The sequence below is a fragment of the Acipenser ruthenus genome, chromosome 1 (genome assembly GCF_902713425.1).
Source record: "Acipenser ruthenus chromosome 1, fAciRut3.2 maternal haplotype, whole genome shotgun sequence".
Taxonomy (NCBI): Eukaryota; Metazoa; Chordata; class Actinopteri; order Acipenseriformes; family Acipenseridae; genus Acipenser; species Acipenser ruthenus.
In genome coordinates, this window is record NC_081189.1 from 53,179,279 (window position 1) to 53,198,782 (window position 19,504).

The 19,504-nt window shown below is 36.7% G+C and overlaps 1 protein-coding gene across 2 annotated transcripts in view; it reads right to left on the reverse strand.

The window, feature by feature from the left end:
* LOC117421275 (SWI/SNF-related matrix-associated actin-dependent regulator of chromatin subfamily A containing DEAD/H box 1-like) overlaps nucleotides 1–19,504 on the reverse strand; it is a 93,912-nt gene that overhangs the window by 12,902 nt on the left and 61,506 nt on the right. For both annotated transcript variants that reach the window (XM_034035463.3, XM_034035461.3), the window contains exons 9-16: nucleotides 14,317–14,519; nucleotides 13,611–13,701; nucleotides 10,306–10,405; nucleotides 9,846–9,905; nucleotides 9,535–9,610; nucleotides 8,740–8,875; nucleotides 2,879–3,010; nucleotides 1,131–1,226 (exon numbers count right to left, since the gene is read on the reverse strand). In XM_034035463.3, the coding sequence (XP_033891354.3) occupies nucleotides 1,131–1,226; nucleotides 2,879–3,010; nucleotides 8,740–8,875; nucleotides 9,535–9,610; nucleotides 9,846–9,905; nucleotides 10,306–10,405; nucleotides 13,611–13,701; nucleotides 14,317–14,519 (894 nt within the window). The remainder of the gene's footprint in view (nucleotides 1–1,130; nucleotides 1,227–2,878; nucleotides 3,011–8,739; nucleotides 8,876–9,534; nucleotides 9,611–9,845; nucleotides 9,906–10,305; nucleotides 10,406–13,610; nucleotides 13,702–14,316; nucleotides 14,520–19,504) is intronic.

Genomic DNA, 19,504 nt, shown 5'->3' on the forward strand with positions numbered 1-19,504 from the left:
TCGGTTTTAACCAATAAAACACCCTAGATACAAAAAAAAATTAATTGCTGGATAGCCAATAAAAACACCGGAAACTCTGGAAATGGTTAATCAATTCACATTGACTTTACCCTTTTCCCATTAAAAAATAAAACCTACTACAAAAATAATAATAAATACATTTCCCAGTGCTGCTGGGCAATGTCCCGCCTTCCTAAGTTGTATCTATCATTGATTCGTTCTGAATACTTTAAACCCGCCCCGACTACCGAGTGACAGCACATTCCTACATTTCTATTGGAGACTCTGCTTGCGCAATATAAAACGAGATTACAATCAGGAATGGAGGCTTGTTAGCGGGATTTAAAGCTGTATTACAGCTAAGATACAGACGATTTAAAACAGAACTGTGGCGAAATTTACAAAAATGCCTACACACAAAAACCCCAGAAGAATGTGCCCGTGACCATAAGGATTTCATTGTGGAAGACGGCAAAGGAAAGAAGGTACAACTTAAGTGTGCAAGTACCGTCGAGATACTACTATACATATTTTGACAGAAAATAACCGAAAACACTAAATTTGAAAAACGGAAGCCCCGAAAAAAACTCAAATAGCTAAAAATAAGCACAGAACAATACAATTAATAAAAACCGAAAAATTATAATTGATCAGTTATTTTGTAAGGCTTATTTTCTATTTATAAATGTATCTTGTACCAATATGCATTCCTGTTTAAAGTACTTATTCAATGGCACTCAAATTGCCTCCATTTTTAAAATGTTAACACCCGGCTGTGCATACGAGTATCTGCACTTTTTTGTTGAGAATTTCACCCCTGGTGACCGGTATAGTAGAAACCATTCAATGCCTGAGTTTCAAAGCATTTAAAAAACAGACCCAGGCCTAAATGGGATTATTTTTGCAGACCCCCCCCTTGTAAGATTATTTCCACTTGAACTTTAGAAAAACTGGTCATAAAACATCAAATGACATACATTCCTCTCCATGGCTATGTGTATGGTATAACCGGCAACAGATTGTGAGGTTCTGCTAAAATAACAGCATGTCTTTGCTGGTTGTGTAAGTCACTGATAAAATTTAAGTGTGAAATACATTTAAGTAATTGGTAAACATTTTATTGCTTGTACCTCACTTTTCACTCTCCTTAGAATAAATGGCTTCATGATCTGCTTGGCATGTGCAATCCTCTCCTGTTCAAATGTGCTTTGCTCATCAGATGATTTCTAAAATGAAAGAAATTATATATATTTTCAAAACAACGGGATGGAAAAAAACTAAAACACACACACACACACATACATATATTAGGGCTGTCAATTAATAACAGTTAACTTCTGCGATTAACGCGTAAATGTTTTTGGAGATTAATTATTTTAACGTGCGTTAATCGCACTGCTGTATTTTGAGCCTTTTGGCACACCATACTTCAATCCCAGCCGCAGCAACATTGTATTGCGTGTCTGAGTGCAGTTATTGTTTAAATAGAAAGTTAGTCACTGAACCGCTTAATGGAGCAAAGCACTAAAAATTAATGGGATTTCTCTTTTTTTTTTTTTTGACGACTCACTGGACAGAAAGACATTTACTTGACTACTGTCAAAGTGATTTCCAGTATCAAACACGAGTACATCAAGTCTGCTGCGTGCTGAACACGCCTTCATCTCTCAAAATACACTAGCAGCTCTTTTTTTATTTTTTATGTTCTCTTCACAATAACAGTTCATTTCCTAGAAGTGCTTACTATAGCTACATATTTATGATTTTATTTAAAAAAAAAAAAAAAAATTATTTCAGTTCACAATCACATTTAAAAATAGGTATCCTATGTATTATGTTTTCTGATCTCTGTATGCTGCTGATCAAGCTTGAACCGCACATTATTTGTGTTGGTTGTATTTGTAATTTCTAAATTATTGACCCTAATACATTTTAGTGGTGGTCTCAATGGGTAAAATTTCCGAGTCAAAAATACAATATTAAACAATTTTATTTACAGTTAAGGATAATAAAAACAATAGCATCAGTAATAAAACTAATTTAAATTAGATGGATGTAGTAATTGTAACAATTTAATATGCGATTAAAACCAAGATTAACAGATTAATTTTTTTAAATCGTGAGATTGCCTTAATACACACACACATATATATATATATATATACACACACACACACACACACATATATATATATAATATATATATATATATATATATATATATATATATATATATACACACATAATATATTTTATATATATATATATATATATATATATATATATATATATATATATATATATATATATATATATACACACACACATATACATATATAGTGTGTAATACATATATATATATATATATATATATATATATATATATATATATATATATATATATATTACATTACACACACCACACACCTGGGTCGCACACTCAGGATGGCTCAATTGTACCCTTAATTCATTTTTGACGATGTTCAAGAAATTAAAGTAAGCGGCTATGTTTTACATCTAAAAAACTATTATTTATTATTTAAAACACAATGCGTTTTGACAATACGTGTCTTCATCAGGTGTTAGAGATGCCGCTTGCTTTTTACTCTCTTGAACATCAAGTCTAAAATTAATTAAGGATACAATTGAGCCATCTTACTTTTTTCATATTCCATGCCGTTTTGGGTCAGCACCTGCATGAAAGACTTCTGAACTTCGGCTGTGCGCGAATGACTTTTTCACTATATATATATATATATATATATATATATATATATATATATATATATATATATATATATATATATATATATATAGTAAAAACATACACAGAATAGCTTTATTTTGCCCCCTTCCTCCTCTCCTTGGTAACACTTACTGTTGAAAACATCTTTGAGATCTCACTAGTGCTACTGGAAAACATGTTTGGCATGATAAAGTTAAGAAGAGACATGAGTTCAAGCAAATTGTTTTGCAGTGGGGTCCCGGTTAGCAGCAATCGGTAGTCAGCCTGTATTGAAGAAAAAAAAAACAAAAAAAAACAAACACAGTACGATTAAGTGCAACTACCAACCCATGTAATCAAAATGTTCCTTTTGTTCCAAAGTGTTCCAAAGCGGCGCATTGCAATTCCGAAAACTTGTGCTATTTTATTCCTAGTAACTCCCGTTTCAGCATTGAAAAGATCTCTGTTTAAATATAAACCCATTGTTTAGAAACACTCAATAGGCCTATTAATGCACTACAGATTTGCATTATTGTCGGGTAATTTACAAGTGCACAATTAAAAAAATATTTAATTGTGTTTTTTTACCGCAAGTCTGTTTTCATGGCCACCTTCTGTTCCCCCACCAGAGCCAAAACTGTGTGCAGGACGGCACTCGGCGAAACAGATTTTCTTCAGCCCACTGCATAGAATGTATGCAGCGACCAAAGAATCGTAATGGATACATTTATTTCAGGGAACCAGGGTTATGATAATAAACGAATGTTCCCTTTCAAGTATGACATATATTCCATTACACAATGGGCAAGTATAACCAAGCCGTCACAACGACATTACCTGCATCCAGGATATTAAGCCTGTAAAACTTTGTGAAGGTGTGAGGAGTGGCCCACACCACTGCATTGCAAATGGCTGAGATCGATGCATCATGAAACAACGCCCAAGAGGTAGCAAGACCCCTTGTGGAATGACCTGTGACCTTCTCTGGAGGGGGGAAGTTGGCTTGCTCATAAGCAATCTTGACTGCTTCCACAATCCAATTGAACAGCCTGTGTTTTGACAGGGCTTGCCCTTGGTTCTTCGCGCCAAAGCATATAAACACCTGCTCGGATTGCAGCCAACTTTTTGTCCTGTCAACGCACTAATGCCCTAACTGGACAAAGCGTTTGGAATGGTGGAGGAAGAAAAGCTTCCAATTCCAGACTGATTGACATGGAAGGTCGCTAGGCATTTGGGAACACAGGCCGGATTCATGCAGAGCATGACCATAGTCCTTGATTGCGCAAATAAAAAAAAAAAATTGCCTCTGAAAAAGCCTGCATCTCACTCACGCGTCTAGCAGAGGTGATAGCAAGCAAAAACGCTGCCTTCAGAGAAAGGTATTTAGGCTCTGCAGAATGCAGAGGTTCAAAGGATGGTTTCGTAAGTGCACGCAGCACAACATTCAACCGCCACTGAGGAATTTTGTCCTTCAAAAGGAGGCTGAAGCATCTGCGTCCCTTTCAGAAACTGCGTCCCTTCCAGAAACAGCCAGAAAGTGAGCCCCTGGGGACACAATCAATTTTAACATGGCAAGCCGAGATGGCTGCCAAGTAAACCTTCAGCGGTTGAGGAGAACTTACCCTCAAAGAGGTCCTGCAAAAACTGCAGAATGACTGGCATAGCTCCTGGGCAAGTACGGGGCCACTAAAAGCACCCTGGCTCGTTGCTGCCCGATTTTCTCCAGGCACATCGGAAGCAATTCTACTGGTGGAAAGGTATAAAGGAGAGTCCCTGGCCACTTGTTTGCAAAGGTGTCGACCCCCAGAGGACTCCCATTCCCCAGAACGGAGAACCAGAGGGGATAATAAGCCCCCTCTGAATAAGCGTATTCCAGGGAGGCAAAGAGGTCGACCTCTGCTCTCCCAAACCTGTCCCCAATCAGGCTCATAACTTCGGGGTGGAGCCTCCACTCTGAGTTGTGCGGGACTCCCCTTGATAGGAGGTCTGCGGCGTGGTTTTCTGCTCCTGGCAGATGAATAGCTCTCAGGGAGGGAACGTGCTTGTGAGCCCACAACAACATTTTGTGGGCTACCCGATGGAGACAAGGCGAGCGCAGGCCGCCCTGGTGGTTGGTGTAAGGCACCATGTTTGTGTTGTCCATCCTGATCAACAGGGGTCCTAGGAATCTGTTTGCAACCCGGAAAAACAGATTTTCTATGCTGGTCAGGAAATTTTTTGTTTTACATTTGCAAAAAACATGCAAGGCTTTTTTTGGTTGTTTATAACCAAATCAATACACATCATATATAATCATCAACACAAGCAACTTTGCTTCAAATTTAGTAAACATACTTGTTCAATAAAACTGCTTCTGGTGAGTGAGGCACCCTCACGTCACAGTCATGATGAAACGTAGCTGCAGTTTACTTCAGTGCGTTTTTACTACTCAACAAGCGGTTTAAAGATGCCAAAAGCAATAGAAATCACCCCGAAAGATTGGGTCAACGAGTTAGCCATCCAGGTGACAAAGACTAAATCGAGATAAACTAATATAAATACTATAGTTTTTATTATTAGTACACAGCAGAGTTGTAATGAGTCAGTCACCAAAATTGGGACTTGAGTCGAGTCTTTGACATACCAAGCTCGAGTCGAGTCACTAAACTGTTCGAGTCGAGTCACCAATCTGGCTTAAGTCACTTCGTTAATTGTCCTGATTGGTTTAAAGAGAAATCATAATGTCACTGAAAGACTGCATTTAAACTGAGAATACTGAGATGTGCTTGGTATTGCTCTGAACCGTGCTTGGAGAAAGGATACCTGCAACTGTTGTCACCATGTAACCTTTAAGATGTCTGGTTGCAACTTTGCAACTCCGAACTCTTATGTTCAATAAAATACACTTATCTGGACTCGAAAGCAAGAAGCCCGCAACTTCTCTTTCGCTTCTTCTTTTATTGCTTATCACAACATGGAAATCTGTCTGTTCTGTACTTGGGACATGATTCCCTGCATGTATTATAATAAACCTATTATTAATTGAAGAAAAGGACTTTGTACATTTTCTTAAGAAACATCGGAACTCACTACCTAAATCAACATCAGTTTTAAGCCTTAAAGTCTTTAACGAAGACTTTAAAACATAAACCTCTAGTTTCAGAGACCCTGATTAGCACTGACCTTGGACTACCTAATATTTAAGGTAAACTTCCAAATGTTTGTAGTTTTTATTAGTTTGCATTAGCTTAACAAATGTGTACTGTAAACAATGTTTTACTCAGAATTAGATTTAAAAGGACATTTAAAATATCTACAAAGCACCAACTCCCTTAAGAGATATGGTGTCCATAAATAAATAGATACAATATATATCAAATCAATGCATTCATTACCTTTATTTGTGTGCTAACACAACCTGATAAATAACTCCTAATCAGTGCTTTTTCTGATGTGTTGTTTAATTTGCCCTGGCAGTATTTTTTTAAATATTGAATATCGACTGCCTACTCATTTTGGAAAAATACCGCTGTTAGAACATAAGAAAGTTTACAAACGAGAAGAGGCCATTTGGCCAATCTTGCTTGTTTGGTTGTTAGTAGCTTATTGATTCAAAAATCTCATCAAGCAGCTTCTTGAAGGATCCCAGGGTGTCACCTTCAACAACATTGTGCCTGTGCCTGTGTTTTTAATTAATTGAGATGCTCATTTTAACCGTTGGGGGGGGGGGGGGGGGCGGGGAACAAAAAAAACACAACAACAACAACAACAACAACAACAACAACAACAACAACAACAACAACAACAACAACAACAACAACTAAAAACCCACCGGTATAAATTAGTGGCAGTTACCGGTGCTATGTTTTGAATGCAGTTTATTCATATTGTCGCTTTACAGTCCTGGCAGGATGCAGTCTGCTTGACAAAATTCAAAAATAACTATTTTCCTCAGGATTTGCTGTCTGCTTCCCGCCACTCAATTTTAGCCTTTTATTTTAAATTGCAGAATGATGCAGATTTTCACTATTTATTTATTTACTTATTTAAAAAAAAAAAAAAAAAAGTTTTTTTTTTTTTATATTGTGGAAAACTAGGATCCCACATGTGTCTCCCCTGCACCACCTGGAAGAAACTCTGCAAGGCCAGAAAAACTGCCTGCAGCTCCAGGATATTTATGTGTAGCTTCACCTAAGGCGCTCCTCGTCCGTTCCACATGGCGCCCCAGCCGCCGCAGCCGGAGGCGTCTGTGGTGATCACCTCTCGCCTGGTGATGCTGCCCAACACCACACCTAGACACAGGTGAGCTGGCTGTTTCCACCACGAGAGGGCCTCCATACAGTGTCGGGACACCGACAGGCGGAGATGTGGTTGCAAGAGTAATAGTAATGCGCACGGGTGGTAACACAGTACGGTGCATGGCGTACTACGGAGCACGATATGGTATGCTCGGTGCGGTACACTACAATGCAACACAGTGCGGTGCATGGAGGTGCATGGTATGGTACACTATGGTGCGGTATGGTGCATGAATGGTACTGGCAGGGCCTAAGCTAACTGCGCGTGACCAAGGCAGCAACACAGGGATGCAATGCAAGAACCTACAGCGCCTGCTTACAGCTCTCTCCCGCTGACAAGCCTTCACAAAGCAGTGCCGAAGCTGCCCGCTACTGTGGCATGGGCAGCAGAGCAAATCTCTAACTGTTGGGCTACAGCCTGAGAGCTAACACAGTGCCCGTCCAGGTGTCTGAACCCAGACCGCAGCGACTGCTTGAGCAGTGAGCCGCGTGCACAGCACCTGAAATAAAAACAGGGAGAAACACAAATAACAGGTTTCAGCCACAAAAAAATATTTAAAACATATTTTAAATTCACTATACGCTTGTAAAAAACAAGACTAATAAAACTCTAGCCGGAGTTAAGGTAGAAGAGAGAGAATAATTAAATATTAATAATACTGTTTCACCGATCTGCGGAGTTCAGGAGCAGGCAAACCCATTGCTGCCGCTGGCCAGAAGGCCGTAAAAAAACTCACGGTAAAACACAAATTACTCAAACTATTTTTTGCTTCAGCGGTTTACCCTAAGAGGAAAAAAACAAGCAGAAATAAAATAAGACAAGCTTATCTGACTGCTTCTGGCCAAAGACAGCAAATTTTCACTCTTTTGAATGCAGAGTCACTCTCTGTGTAGCTGAAAAGGCTGAATAGAAAATGGCACAGAGCACCGTCCTGCATGTAGTTTTGTCTCCTGTGGTGGCAGAGGCAGGCGTGCTGACATCGCGGGCGTAAGACGCAGCTTTGGTAGAAGTGTTCAGTTGAATCTGGCATAATAGGTTAACCCATTGTGTAATGGAATACATTTTATACTTGAAAGAGGACCTTGTATCATGTATTTACGTGTAGATGATCAAAATATTTGGTATTGTGCGTGTTAGAACAATAAACATATTGTCCACATCGAAAGTTACCATGTACTGTTTTAGTAAGCCAATTGTCATTAGACATCATTAATACAGACACGACAAATGCATCCTTAATATTCCTACCACGTCTAAAACAAAAACTTGGAGGAGAGGTAGCGAAAAGCTGAGGATCACATTCCTGTATCCTCCAATGTTTCGAGACTATTCTTTTAATATCTATAGATATATAGTTATACTCCGTGAGAAGTAAATCTTTCTTGTGTAGATGAAACATTAATCTTTATAGTTTCTATAAGTGCACTACGTGCTATTTATTATACACACACTTGGAAAAGTGTCTACATTTTATAATAGCATTTGTATTGACTGTTCTCATGTGCTGCTTTAAAATTGCTGCTGTGCTATTTACCACAAGGCTGCTTCATAATTTAACTGTTTATATCACTGTGATGCTTAAAACAATTAAATGGTGACTTCTCCCTTATAATGCAAAACAGAACAAAATGTTAACATTAAAAATCATAAATAGTTTGTATGAAGGTCAAATGCATGACCTAAAGATACAAAAGTAAAATATACAGCGTTCATCTAGACAATAATACTGTACTTACATTTATAGTCATGAGTTGCTTGTAGCGCAGTGAACTCATATTCTTCAGCATGTGTCCCTCATCAAAGATAGCATAGTGAAGTTTCAGACGTCTGAATAAACTGCGGTCATCTGCATTGCTGATTGTCAGAGAGTACCTGCCAGCATTTAGGAAAATCAAAGATGGTCAAAATGTATGCTTCTAATACCATGTTAAAAATAAATACAGTAACTAAAATAGTTGATATAGTAAAACCATTTGATACAATTCCTTATTTTTTATTTTTATACCAATACATGAAGCATTTTATGCATTTTTCTTCTCTTGATGTTATTGATCAAGGTCATGCAGCTAAAAACTGTGTGCAATTCTACAGTTACTATTTGATGACTCTCTGTAGGTACTGTATATATGCACTACCTTTAGGTATTTATTGTTTCAGGTGAAATCCAAGGTCTGTGAAACCAGTAGTTAAGAGTATAAAATATTTGGAGTGTTTTAAACTCTTAAACCAGCAGTTAAGAGTTTAAAACACTCCAAATACAAAAAGCTCAGATTTAGTTTTTATTATATTCTATCATCTCTGTGGAATTAACATGTGCACACAAGTGCATTTGCTTCACAACAGAACACACAATTTCCCCCCCACAATAGCTGCTTACCACTAGGTGTCACTAAAACACTGCCGATTGATCACCACAAAAACAACAACTGTCCTTAAGGAAAATTCTACTAGGAGTATGACATTTTTGTTAAATCAATTTGTTAAATAGATTTAGTGCAGAAAAATTGTTAAACTATGCACATTTTACTCACGTAGATACAATGATATTAAAATCCACTGTTTTGTTCAGTATGTTGTAGCGGAGATACTTGCGGTCCTGGACAGACCCTGTGAAGAGCAACAAAGCAAAATCGGGTACAAAATATTTCAGTATGTAAAAATGTATTCATAAGACACAGTTGTGCATTCACACAGTGTCTAAAGTCATTGCTAGAGTTAAATCCAAAGATGTGCTTTTGATCAGTCAATAGATGACCAACATGTTCCACATTATAAAACAAGTTTTACTTGTATGAAACTAATCATTTAAATACAAATACATCAGAATTCTAAAAAATCTTACCGCAATAGACAAGAACTTTGAGAGTAGGACACCACTGTTTCAGCTCTCTGACCCAATTATCTATGGGAGACAAAAATCAATGTGCGAGCCATCTTATTTTACACATCCATTGTTAGACAACATTAATGTTGCTGACCTACATACAGGAAAGGACTCCACTCAATTGCAGATCTCTGGTAGTATGGAAAAGGAAGTCGCTCAGAACAGCTGACAAACTAATCTAAAACTAACTAATGATATAATTTAATATATACAATTTAGACAGATATACTGGTGTATTATTTCTATAAAGTAACTGTGCAGAGACTGTACAAATACTTAACCACTGAAGACCGAGCCTCTATCTAAAATACTTCCCCACTTTTGAACTAGTCATTAAATTGACATTTCACAGAAAAATGGGGCTGAAGTTATGTAGTTCTGCTGTACATGATCCCCAATCCATGGCATTCTCAGTTACCTAATGTAGAAGCAGGTACAGTAATGAGATGTGGTCCTTCATCTCCGTCCTGGTAAAGGTTTGCCAGGAATGATATTGCTTGTACAGTCTTCCCCAATCCCTAAAGACAACACAAACTTTTAGCTTCTGAAGAGGACATGCAAACATCTTAAGATATAGAATACATCACAGTACAGTACACCCTCGCTATAACGCCCTTCATTATAAATTAACCTTGCCCTGGGACCCCAAAGAAAAAATAAAAATAAATAATAAAACAGATAATATAAATACACACTGTCAACATCCCGGGTCGGTATGCACAGGAAGCCACCTTCGCAGTGAAGTCAACTCTTTTGCTTGAATAAAAAGCATGTGCTGTGTAACTATGCCTCCGAAACAAAAATTATTTTATGTTGCAACAAAGCTGGAAACTATATTGATTGTTTGAAAAAGGAGTAACGCAGGCATATCTCTGTCATGAATATGGGTTGTATGTGTAATATATATATATATATATATATATATACACACACACACGTAAGTATGTATGTATGTATGTATGTATGTATGTATGTATGTATGTATGTATACACACATACATATATGTAAGGTATAAACCATGACCAGAAGTGGTATATAGCATAAGAACCGCACGGCCCCGAAGTGGTTTATACCGCTTATAACACGGCTAAAAATAATTAAAATAATTAACACATTTAAATTAAGACAAAACCAGACACTTTTATTGTGTATACATCCGCAGTGTAATACAGTCCCAAATTTAATTTAATTAATTGTTAATATTAAAAATAAATTGCACACGTTAGTTTATTGTGAATTTCTGCATCGAAAGTGCCATCTCACGAGAAACTGGAGGCCTGAATACAAGCTGTGATGATGGGTGGTGTTGACGATCGAACCAGACTTTACGCACCAATCCAACCGCTGTGTCAGGGGACAGTACCTCAGTTTTGTAAGTAAATAATAAATAAAATGGCAGTTTGTCATGGAATTTAGAATGCAGTGATGCGTAGTGATTTATTCAGTGTGAAGCGGCTCATTAGTATGCAAGTCGTGCTATACGTTATATATACACAAACACGGTCATGTGATACTGTTCAACCAATCACAGCTTGTTATTTTTCCAAGCCGTGTTTATCTATCTATCTGGTATAAACCACGACAGGTTGTGCGGATCCCATGATTTATACCACGCCTGGGGTGGTGATGGCAGTTTGTCATGGAACATGGAAAATATGGAACATATATATATATATATATATATATATATATATATATATATATATATATATATATATATATATATATACACACACACACAAATATATATATATATAGATATAGATATACACACACACACAAATATATATATATATATATATACACACACAGGTGTATTATTTCTGCAAAATTACTTTGTACAGATACTGTACAAATGTGTATATCTCCTGGCAATACAGAGAATGATAATGTGTATTATGTTGTGTCTTTCAATGTGACAGTAAAGATGTCTGTTTAAAAGTGGAAATTTAAAATAAAGAATCTATCAATCAATTTATAGTTTGTTAAGCAATTTCAACATTGCACCTGCAATGATTCTCATACACATCAGTTAAAACATTCAGCACGTCCAGACTTGTGATTAAATCAGGTTGATTAACTTGATTGTCAGCTAAACCAGGTTTCAAGACAACACCCAACAGCTTTCAAAAATGTTTTTCAAAAACGGTTGTAAAAGGGCCTCTGCAAAGCGAGGGACTTTTAAACCATCTCATATCCCTTTCACACAGACCAGTTATGACGGCTCATAACCAGCACTGATGCAGCATTTTGGTCTGTGTGAAATGCCTATACCACCACAGAGCCGTCATTTTATGCTCCCTCAACCACCTTGCGAGGTGGTTCAGAGACAGCACTAAACCGTCTCAACCCTGCGTGACATGCTATGCCAGCACTGAAGCGCTATAGTGGGCATGGACTGAAAGTGAACATCCCATGTGACTCTATACTAGACGTGTTGGATATTTTTGCCATTGATGTTGCATGCTTTCATTTTTTTCAAATACAATGGCTGATCAAGAACGAGGTAGTAATTGGAGTCTGGAATAAATTAAGGAATTGTTAACTTTACGGGCTGACGGGAGGTGAATTCACAAATAGAAGGGGAAGTGCATGATGCTATAATTTATGGGCGAATTGCCGTTGCCATGAAAACGATCTGTGGACTGACAGGTGTGAAAGTTGTACTTGCATGATCCCTTTGGCTGTGTGAAAGGGTTATGACGGATTTATACCGGCACAGATTGCACAATTTCGTGCTGTGTGAATGGGTATTTTAAATAATTTTTTAAACGTCTGAGACGGCTCAGTAGCGGCATTCGAGTGCGAAAGGGGCTTCCGATTTAAACCATGTTGAAGCTGTAGTGTAGACAGGGCCTTACAGTGCACATGCTGTTCACATATAAAAAGGGTTTAGAAAGAAACAAAACTAAAAACAGAACAGAAACATAGTTATCAATCCAAACAGAGCAAGCTGTACACATTTCTTAATTCCTTTATTTTGTACCTGTTCCCTTGAAACTTTCATTTTAAATATATTCTACATTTACTGCTGAAACAATAATCTGTCATGTATAAGTACATTTTGCAATGGTTTAGCAAATTTGGGGGTAAATGTCAGAAATTTAACACCACTTGTGCTACAACAAATCCCCAGCTATTAAGAATCAATAGAAGATGAATCTAATGTCCACGTACACTCACATTAAACATGTTTTATTGAAAGTAGAGGGCCACACCAGAACAGTACAGGTGTAAATTCTCCTGGACCTTTCATGCAACCAATTGTCATAGGCAAATTGGTAGGGGTTTGAAATATCCAATTTATCTAAGGCATTCCTGTTTAAATTCACTTTTTTATAATTCTGTGTTTGCCATCACATGCTGGTAACAATGAAAAAGTGCCATTGTGGCATCATTAGAGCTCTCAGAATCCTGGGTGTATTAAAACAGAAGTGATGAGACTTTATAAAATTTACTAGCAGATTTATGTTGTCCACATGTATACATGCAACTTAATTCCCCTATTGCCTGAACAGTGTTGCTACATCTCCCACCACCAGACTACAAAGTTCTGCACAGTGTATCACGGATTGTTTAGCTGACTACTCTGCAAGTAGCCAATGATATTTGAACCTTTTAAAAATCGCACAAAAACAAAAACAAAAACAAAAAAAAAAACACAACACACACGAAACATTGGTACTAGAACACAGAACATAATTTTACTCATGTCAACTCACCATTTCATCAGCTAATATACCACTCAACTTGTTTTTATGAAGTAACGTCAACCAGTTTAGCCCAATCAGCTGATAAGGTTTCAGCTGCAACCTGCAAGAGTCAAAGTAATAAATAAAAAAAAAAAATCATTTTGTAATCTCCACTGGATAAAACCTACAACTCTCCAAGCCTAACCTTAAACTATCAGAAACGGTATACATTCCACAGAAATGTGTGGTGACACTTTAAACTCAATGTGACACTTAAACGGTGCAAAGGTAAAATTGAAATGCAAACAGACTAATGCCCTGGTTTATTGTGATATCAATTCTAAGAAAAAACATTTAAAAACGCAAAATGAGTTGGAAAATATCAATCATTAAACCCTTCAGGCAAAATGTGTCCAACACCTGTCCTTACTGATCTGGAAAATCCAACGTTAGCACGCCATTTATTAACTTACTACTTTCTGTATGGAGGTACTGTAGGTGTGCCAACTTGTTTTAGGTTGACTTAAATGCATGATTATCTTTTTTGTATTATTCTTATGGTGTCTATAGGCATTTACTTACTAGATTTCAGACTAAATCCTAGGACTAAAGGCTATTTGAATATGCTTTTGTTTATTAAGGTGATACTTTATTGGTGCACTGTATACTTTAACAGGCCTTTGTCAGCCATGGTTGGAAGAACAAGCTAATACAAAGTAGATAAAAACACACATACCTTTCGCTTAGAATAGAAGGCTGACTGATTGTGCCAAGGCTTTTGTCCCCAGAGGTTACCTTGGTGACTGCTTTAGTCATCTTTTTCGAAATGTTTTCACATCTTGTCATAAGTTTCAAGATCACAACTCTCTCTCCAAGAACATCTTTACTACCCCATATTAAGTCCTCTGACAGACCATTAGTCTTGGTAAACTTTTTAAACTATGGGGAAAAACAAGAAATAATAAATAAATAAATAAATAAATAAAAATACATACATACATACATACATACATACATACATACATACATACATACATAGCAAAAAGGTAATTTCAAAAGGAAACTTGCTTTCTGTATAACATTTTTAGTTTATTGGGTTTGTTCATGAAAAAAAAAGCAAGCCTGTCTCAAGTGCACTGATTATACAGATAGATCGGTTTTTGAATAAATGATTTTGGTTAATGTATATTACTTTGAACAGCTGTGCAATTTACATTACAAAACAGCAGTAGTTCAGTTGTCATAGTAAATAAGTAAATATCATAGGTTTGTGCTGCAAATATCCACAGAAGCTTTTATTAAACCCATTGGATCAGTTTTCAAGGTTATTAAGCAGGGTTTTCAATTTGTTAATTGAAAAATATGTGGCTCTTACAAAGTAGTAAGGGGCACCCATCTCATCGGGTCGCCGAGGGCAGGGGGGGGGGGTGAGTGTGTGGGAGGGGGGTGTCCTCCTTCTCTTGAAAAAAGGGATTAAAATTGTGCTTTCTGGTGCCTTTTTGCTAAGTTTAAGCATGTGCTAGACTAGTAGTGGTCACAGCAAAGCAAGATCAACAAAAACAAAAATTGACTTTTGGAGCATCAAGGCCCCTGCAATACAAGACTGAAAAAAGAACTGGTATTTGCTTTTAATCAAAACAGTTTAATAGTTTTATACTTGGGGTCCTACTAAGCAATATTGCATAAATTGCAGATCCCGCAATATTAGGCTTCTACCGCAAAGTCTAGCAGTGCACTGGGGCAGCGTTGCAAAACACAGAACCTCTGCATGTTACAAAACCACAGGACTGGATTTTTACTTCAAGGCAAGCACAATCAGCTGCTGGAATTTGCAAAGTAGCCTGATTATTCTCCCGACTTCCCTCCTTAACTACAGTAGTAAGGTACACGTCAGAACTCGCGCTGCTACAGAGTTCAACAAGGTGTCTGGGATTGTAACAGACAGCGTCTTGGTCAGTGTCGGCTGGTGCCAACATTTCCACACCTCAGATGCAGGTGATGGAGACCAGGAGACCAACCTCAGTGGTAGAAGCACTGTCCTGTGGATCTGTTTCTTGTCGGAAGCGATCCAAAGTTTGCTCTGTGATGTCTTATCGTGGCAAATTTTACAATTACTTTATTATTAGTCAGGAATGTCAGCCATCATGTCTTTCAATTGATAGCAAGGCTAAAGCATTTAATCGTTCGGTTTTCATACATTAAACATCTACAGTATATATATAAAAAAAGTGAGATGTTGAAATGACAAATATATTACACACCAAATGTGTATTTATTTACATTTAAAGTTGTCCCTGAATCTAAATCAATCCCAAGTTCAAAAGACCAAGAACGGATTATCCCAAAACAGGCAGTAGTGGTTGGTAAATAAAAACACAGCAACAAAATTACTGAGCACTGCTGAAGAACAGCAGCCTCGGCAGAAAAAAGGATAGACGGCACAAAATAAAAAACTAGGAAAAGAACGAAGTTGAACAAATAAGAGAATTCATAAACATTAAAGTTAGACAAAGAAATAGACTTGTGAATTATTTTAATATTTAAAACAGCTATTCTTTCCAAGCAACCTCCTAAGCGACTTCTGTAGACATATGTGATCACGTGGCAATTCATGAACTCTGATTGGTTCTTATACTGCTGATTGCACGGCTTGCATATCCTGTCAAAGAAGCGCTAATTTAAAAAATGTTGGTGGTAAAATTAAACGGTTTCGTCCAGCTTTTACATGGCTATGTTTTTTTTCTTTAGGGAATGTGGCATTTAAAATAACAGACAACTTTTCCTCGTTAATTACTGGACACATTATGACCTGACCAAAAAAGCGTCACCTCAGTTATCATAAAAAAAAGAAACTTGTAGATGGGGGAACCTTGTTGCACAAGTAACTACTCAGATGTGGACACAATTGCTTGTAACCAAGTTGCACGATTTCGGGAGCAATTGGTTTGCGCAACTGATCGCTCAGGTGTGGACCCGGCTTAATAGATTTTCTTTGTCTGTTGCATCTTCTTTAGCAGCCACAACATTGTTTACCATCAGGAGTTTAAGGATGACTTAATTGCGTAGCAGATTCCCCAGGTAGATGATGAGCTGATATCTCTACAGCCAAAGAGGCAAGCAGTAATTTATGATGTTACCAAAATGAAAAAAAGTAAATTTAACGCGAGTTTTGTACTGAAGAAGGGTCAGCTGTTGCAGGGAAAACTAAGTTTATTTCTCAAACTGACAGAAAAGTGAAAACAGAACACCTAGAAATACTTGCAACTGTAATTGGGAAGTGTACTGCTGAGAGAAAAAAAAAAATAATAAAAATTCTGATTTAAGTTATCAGAAAAACATTGTATGTTGTACAGTGGTACATGTACCCCCGGTTGAAAGTCCCTGCTCTAGAGTGTTTACAACTTAAGTTTTAAACTTTCTTGGTTTATTTTTGTTTTGAGCATCCTACAGTGGAAAGTCAGGAAGTGCACAAAACTAGTGAGCATTAGCATGCAAGTATGGCGATGCCCATAGGCAGCTGCCATGACATGCTTTCGTAGAATAATACATCAGAAATTGAGTAATGATAATACCTGAAAATAATTGTGATATTTGTTAATGAAAAGCCAGCGCAAATATTGTTTTAGACAGTGGATCGCACCGCTCGCCGTCTTCTTTTTAAAACTCTGATTAAGGTAGAAAATGTGTGACACACAGAAAGCCTCCTCAAGCAAGTATATAAGCAGCATTACAGTCAGATCAATATCATTTCTTCAAACTAAGTGTAAATATCGATAAGAATTTAAATGAAATCTAATTGCAATGTTGTTACAATTCAATTTCCAAGACTTTAAATGGGATAAATATTATGGCAAACAGTCATTTTTAATCACATTGATTAAATGAACAGTAAAAGGGCAAATTAAGTTCATAAATAATAATGTCAGTAAAACAAATCCCTCCTTAGTAAAGTGCCTTGCTTGTTTATCATCACACAGTTGTCAACATGCTAAGGAACTGCTTAGGTGGAATTTGGTAGGCAATGTTTAAGAGAAGTTGTTGTTTCAAAATTAGGGTATGAAACTATTTTGGATTTCCAAAATAGTATTTATATTAGTTTGCTTCTGTAAATTACCTGCAGAATGTTAGCTCAGTGTAACAGCAGAAACATTGTGCTCTATGTAAAATACCAATGAACTTTTCTATATGTAATAATCCAATACACAAAGGAATGTGGTGCAAAGAACCTACACTGGGGTGGCAAAAAATGTGCGTTATCCATAGTAGCACGTAACTATAATAAACATACATTAAAATCATAAATTAAAAAAATAATAAATAAAGTGAATGGATCATCAGAATACGGCTATATCCGGAAATTAAGATATGTCAGTTTTCTATAAAAGGTAGTTGCCAAGAGGTGCTCGCTTCTGGCTTTATATAAAGCAATATATGAAGTTATGGTTAATAGTCTCTGTAAATGAGTCCTTGTCCATTTCATGATTATCCTCATTGTCCACTAAAAATATAACTTTTTCTTCTGATTACTGATCTAAATGATCCCTTTATAAACACTGAAAACAGATTTGGAACAGCATAGGCAAAGAAAGCATGCTGTTGGATATTTCCAATGTGTATAGGCCAATTTACTGAATTAATACAAATGTGTTTAAAAGCCTCCCTCCTTTGTAAATTGACAAGGAGAAATCAGCAAACCAAACGTAAGACAAAGAAATCTGAGTGAGGCCTACATGCTTGCTTGTATGAGATTATACTTGGGTATAAAATCTACTTTACCGGCCCGATAGACAAATGTTAGAACATTGACATTTAAAATAACCACTTCCCGGTAGGCATACTGTAAATCCTCAAGCCAATAGTTAAGTCCTTATGATAAATCAAGCCTCAACAAGGTGCTTGCTTACTATGTATGCAAATACATGACTACTGCTTCTGCATGAATCAGATAACTTCTTTAAATGAAAGAAAGGGTCTACTTTTCATGAAGCTACATGCTTTTAAAAACAAAACCATCTGTAATATTTTGATAAAATCTCACTGTGGTGCAGTCACTGCATGTGACAACCCTGACTATATGCCACAGTACTTTTCTTTTAACAAATATTTAAACTGGATGTTCTTGTTAAAAATCTTAAGATCAAATAAATACACATTTCATATACATATTTGCATAATCTAATTAAGCATTCTATTAACTGGGATTACACTTAATTTAGTTGAAGTTGAAATTTAAGAACCAGGAATATGTTTTGTGTTGAAAAAGCTGTGCTCAGTGATCGATTACAAATGGAATATTTGATTGTAAAAATCCAATGTTTTTCTGAAACATTTTCTGCATGAAACAAACTTTCAGTGGAGTGTCTGCTCTTTGGAAATTGACAAATATCTTCTTTTTTTTTTTTTTTAAATCAATATATATTTTTTACTCAAGGTTTCAAAAATTACTTCAAAAAATTAAAAGGATTAAAATATGGCAAAAGCGACACCATGAGGCCAGCCTTTTTTAGACTCAATGTTCCACAGTAATGCTTGATGCTTGCACAACCTCAAACAAATTAAAATGGTCAGCCACAAATATAAAATGATTTGAAAAACAAAAACAAGGTTTTTGTGGGTAAGTTCTAACTTACACACGTGTTTATCACACTCTCTGGGATTGTAGTCCATTCTAACACTTCTATTGTAGCAAGGCTCTCAAATCTGCACATCCCACTTCACCACTCAGTGAGTGCAACAAAGGTTTGCTGCTTCATTTTCGTTTGCTTGTTTTTAATTAAATAACCTTATATGAACCTTTAAAAATATAAAATCAGTGGTCCTGTGATTTTTTGAGAGTGCAACCTGTCTTGGTGGACTTCACTTGAAAACTGGAATAAGCAATTGTGAGTTCACATACTTTACACACACACACTAGACTGCTAGAA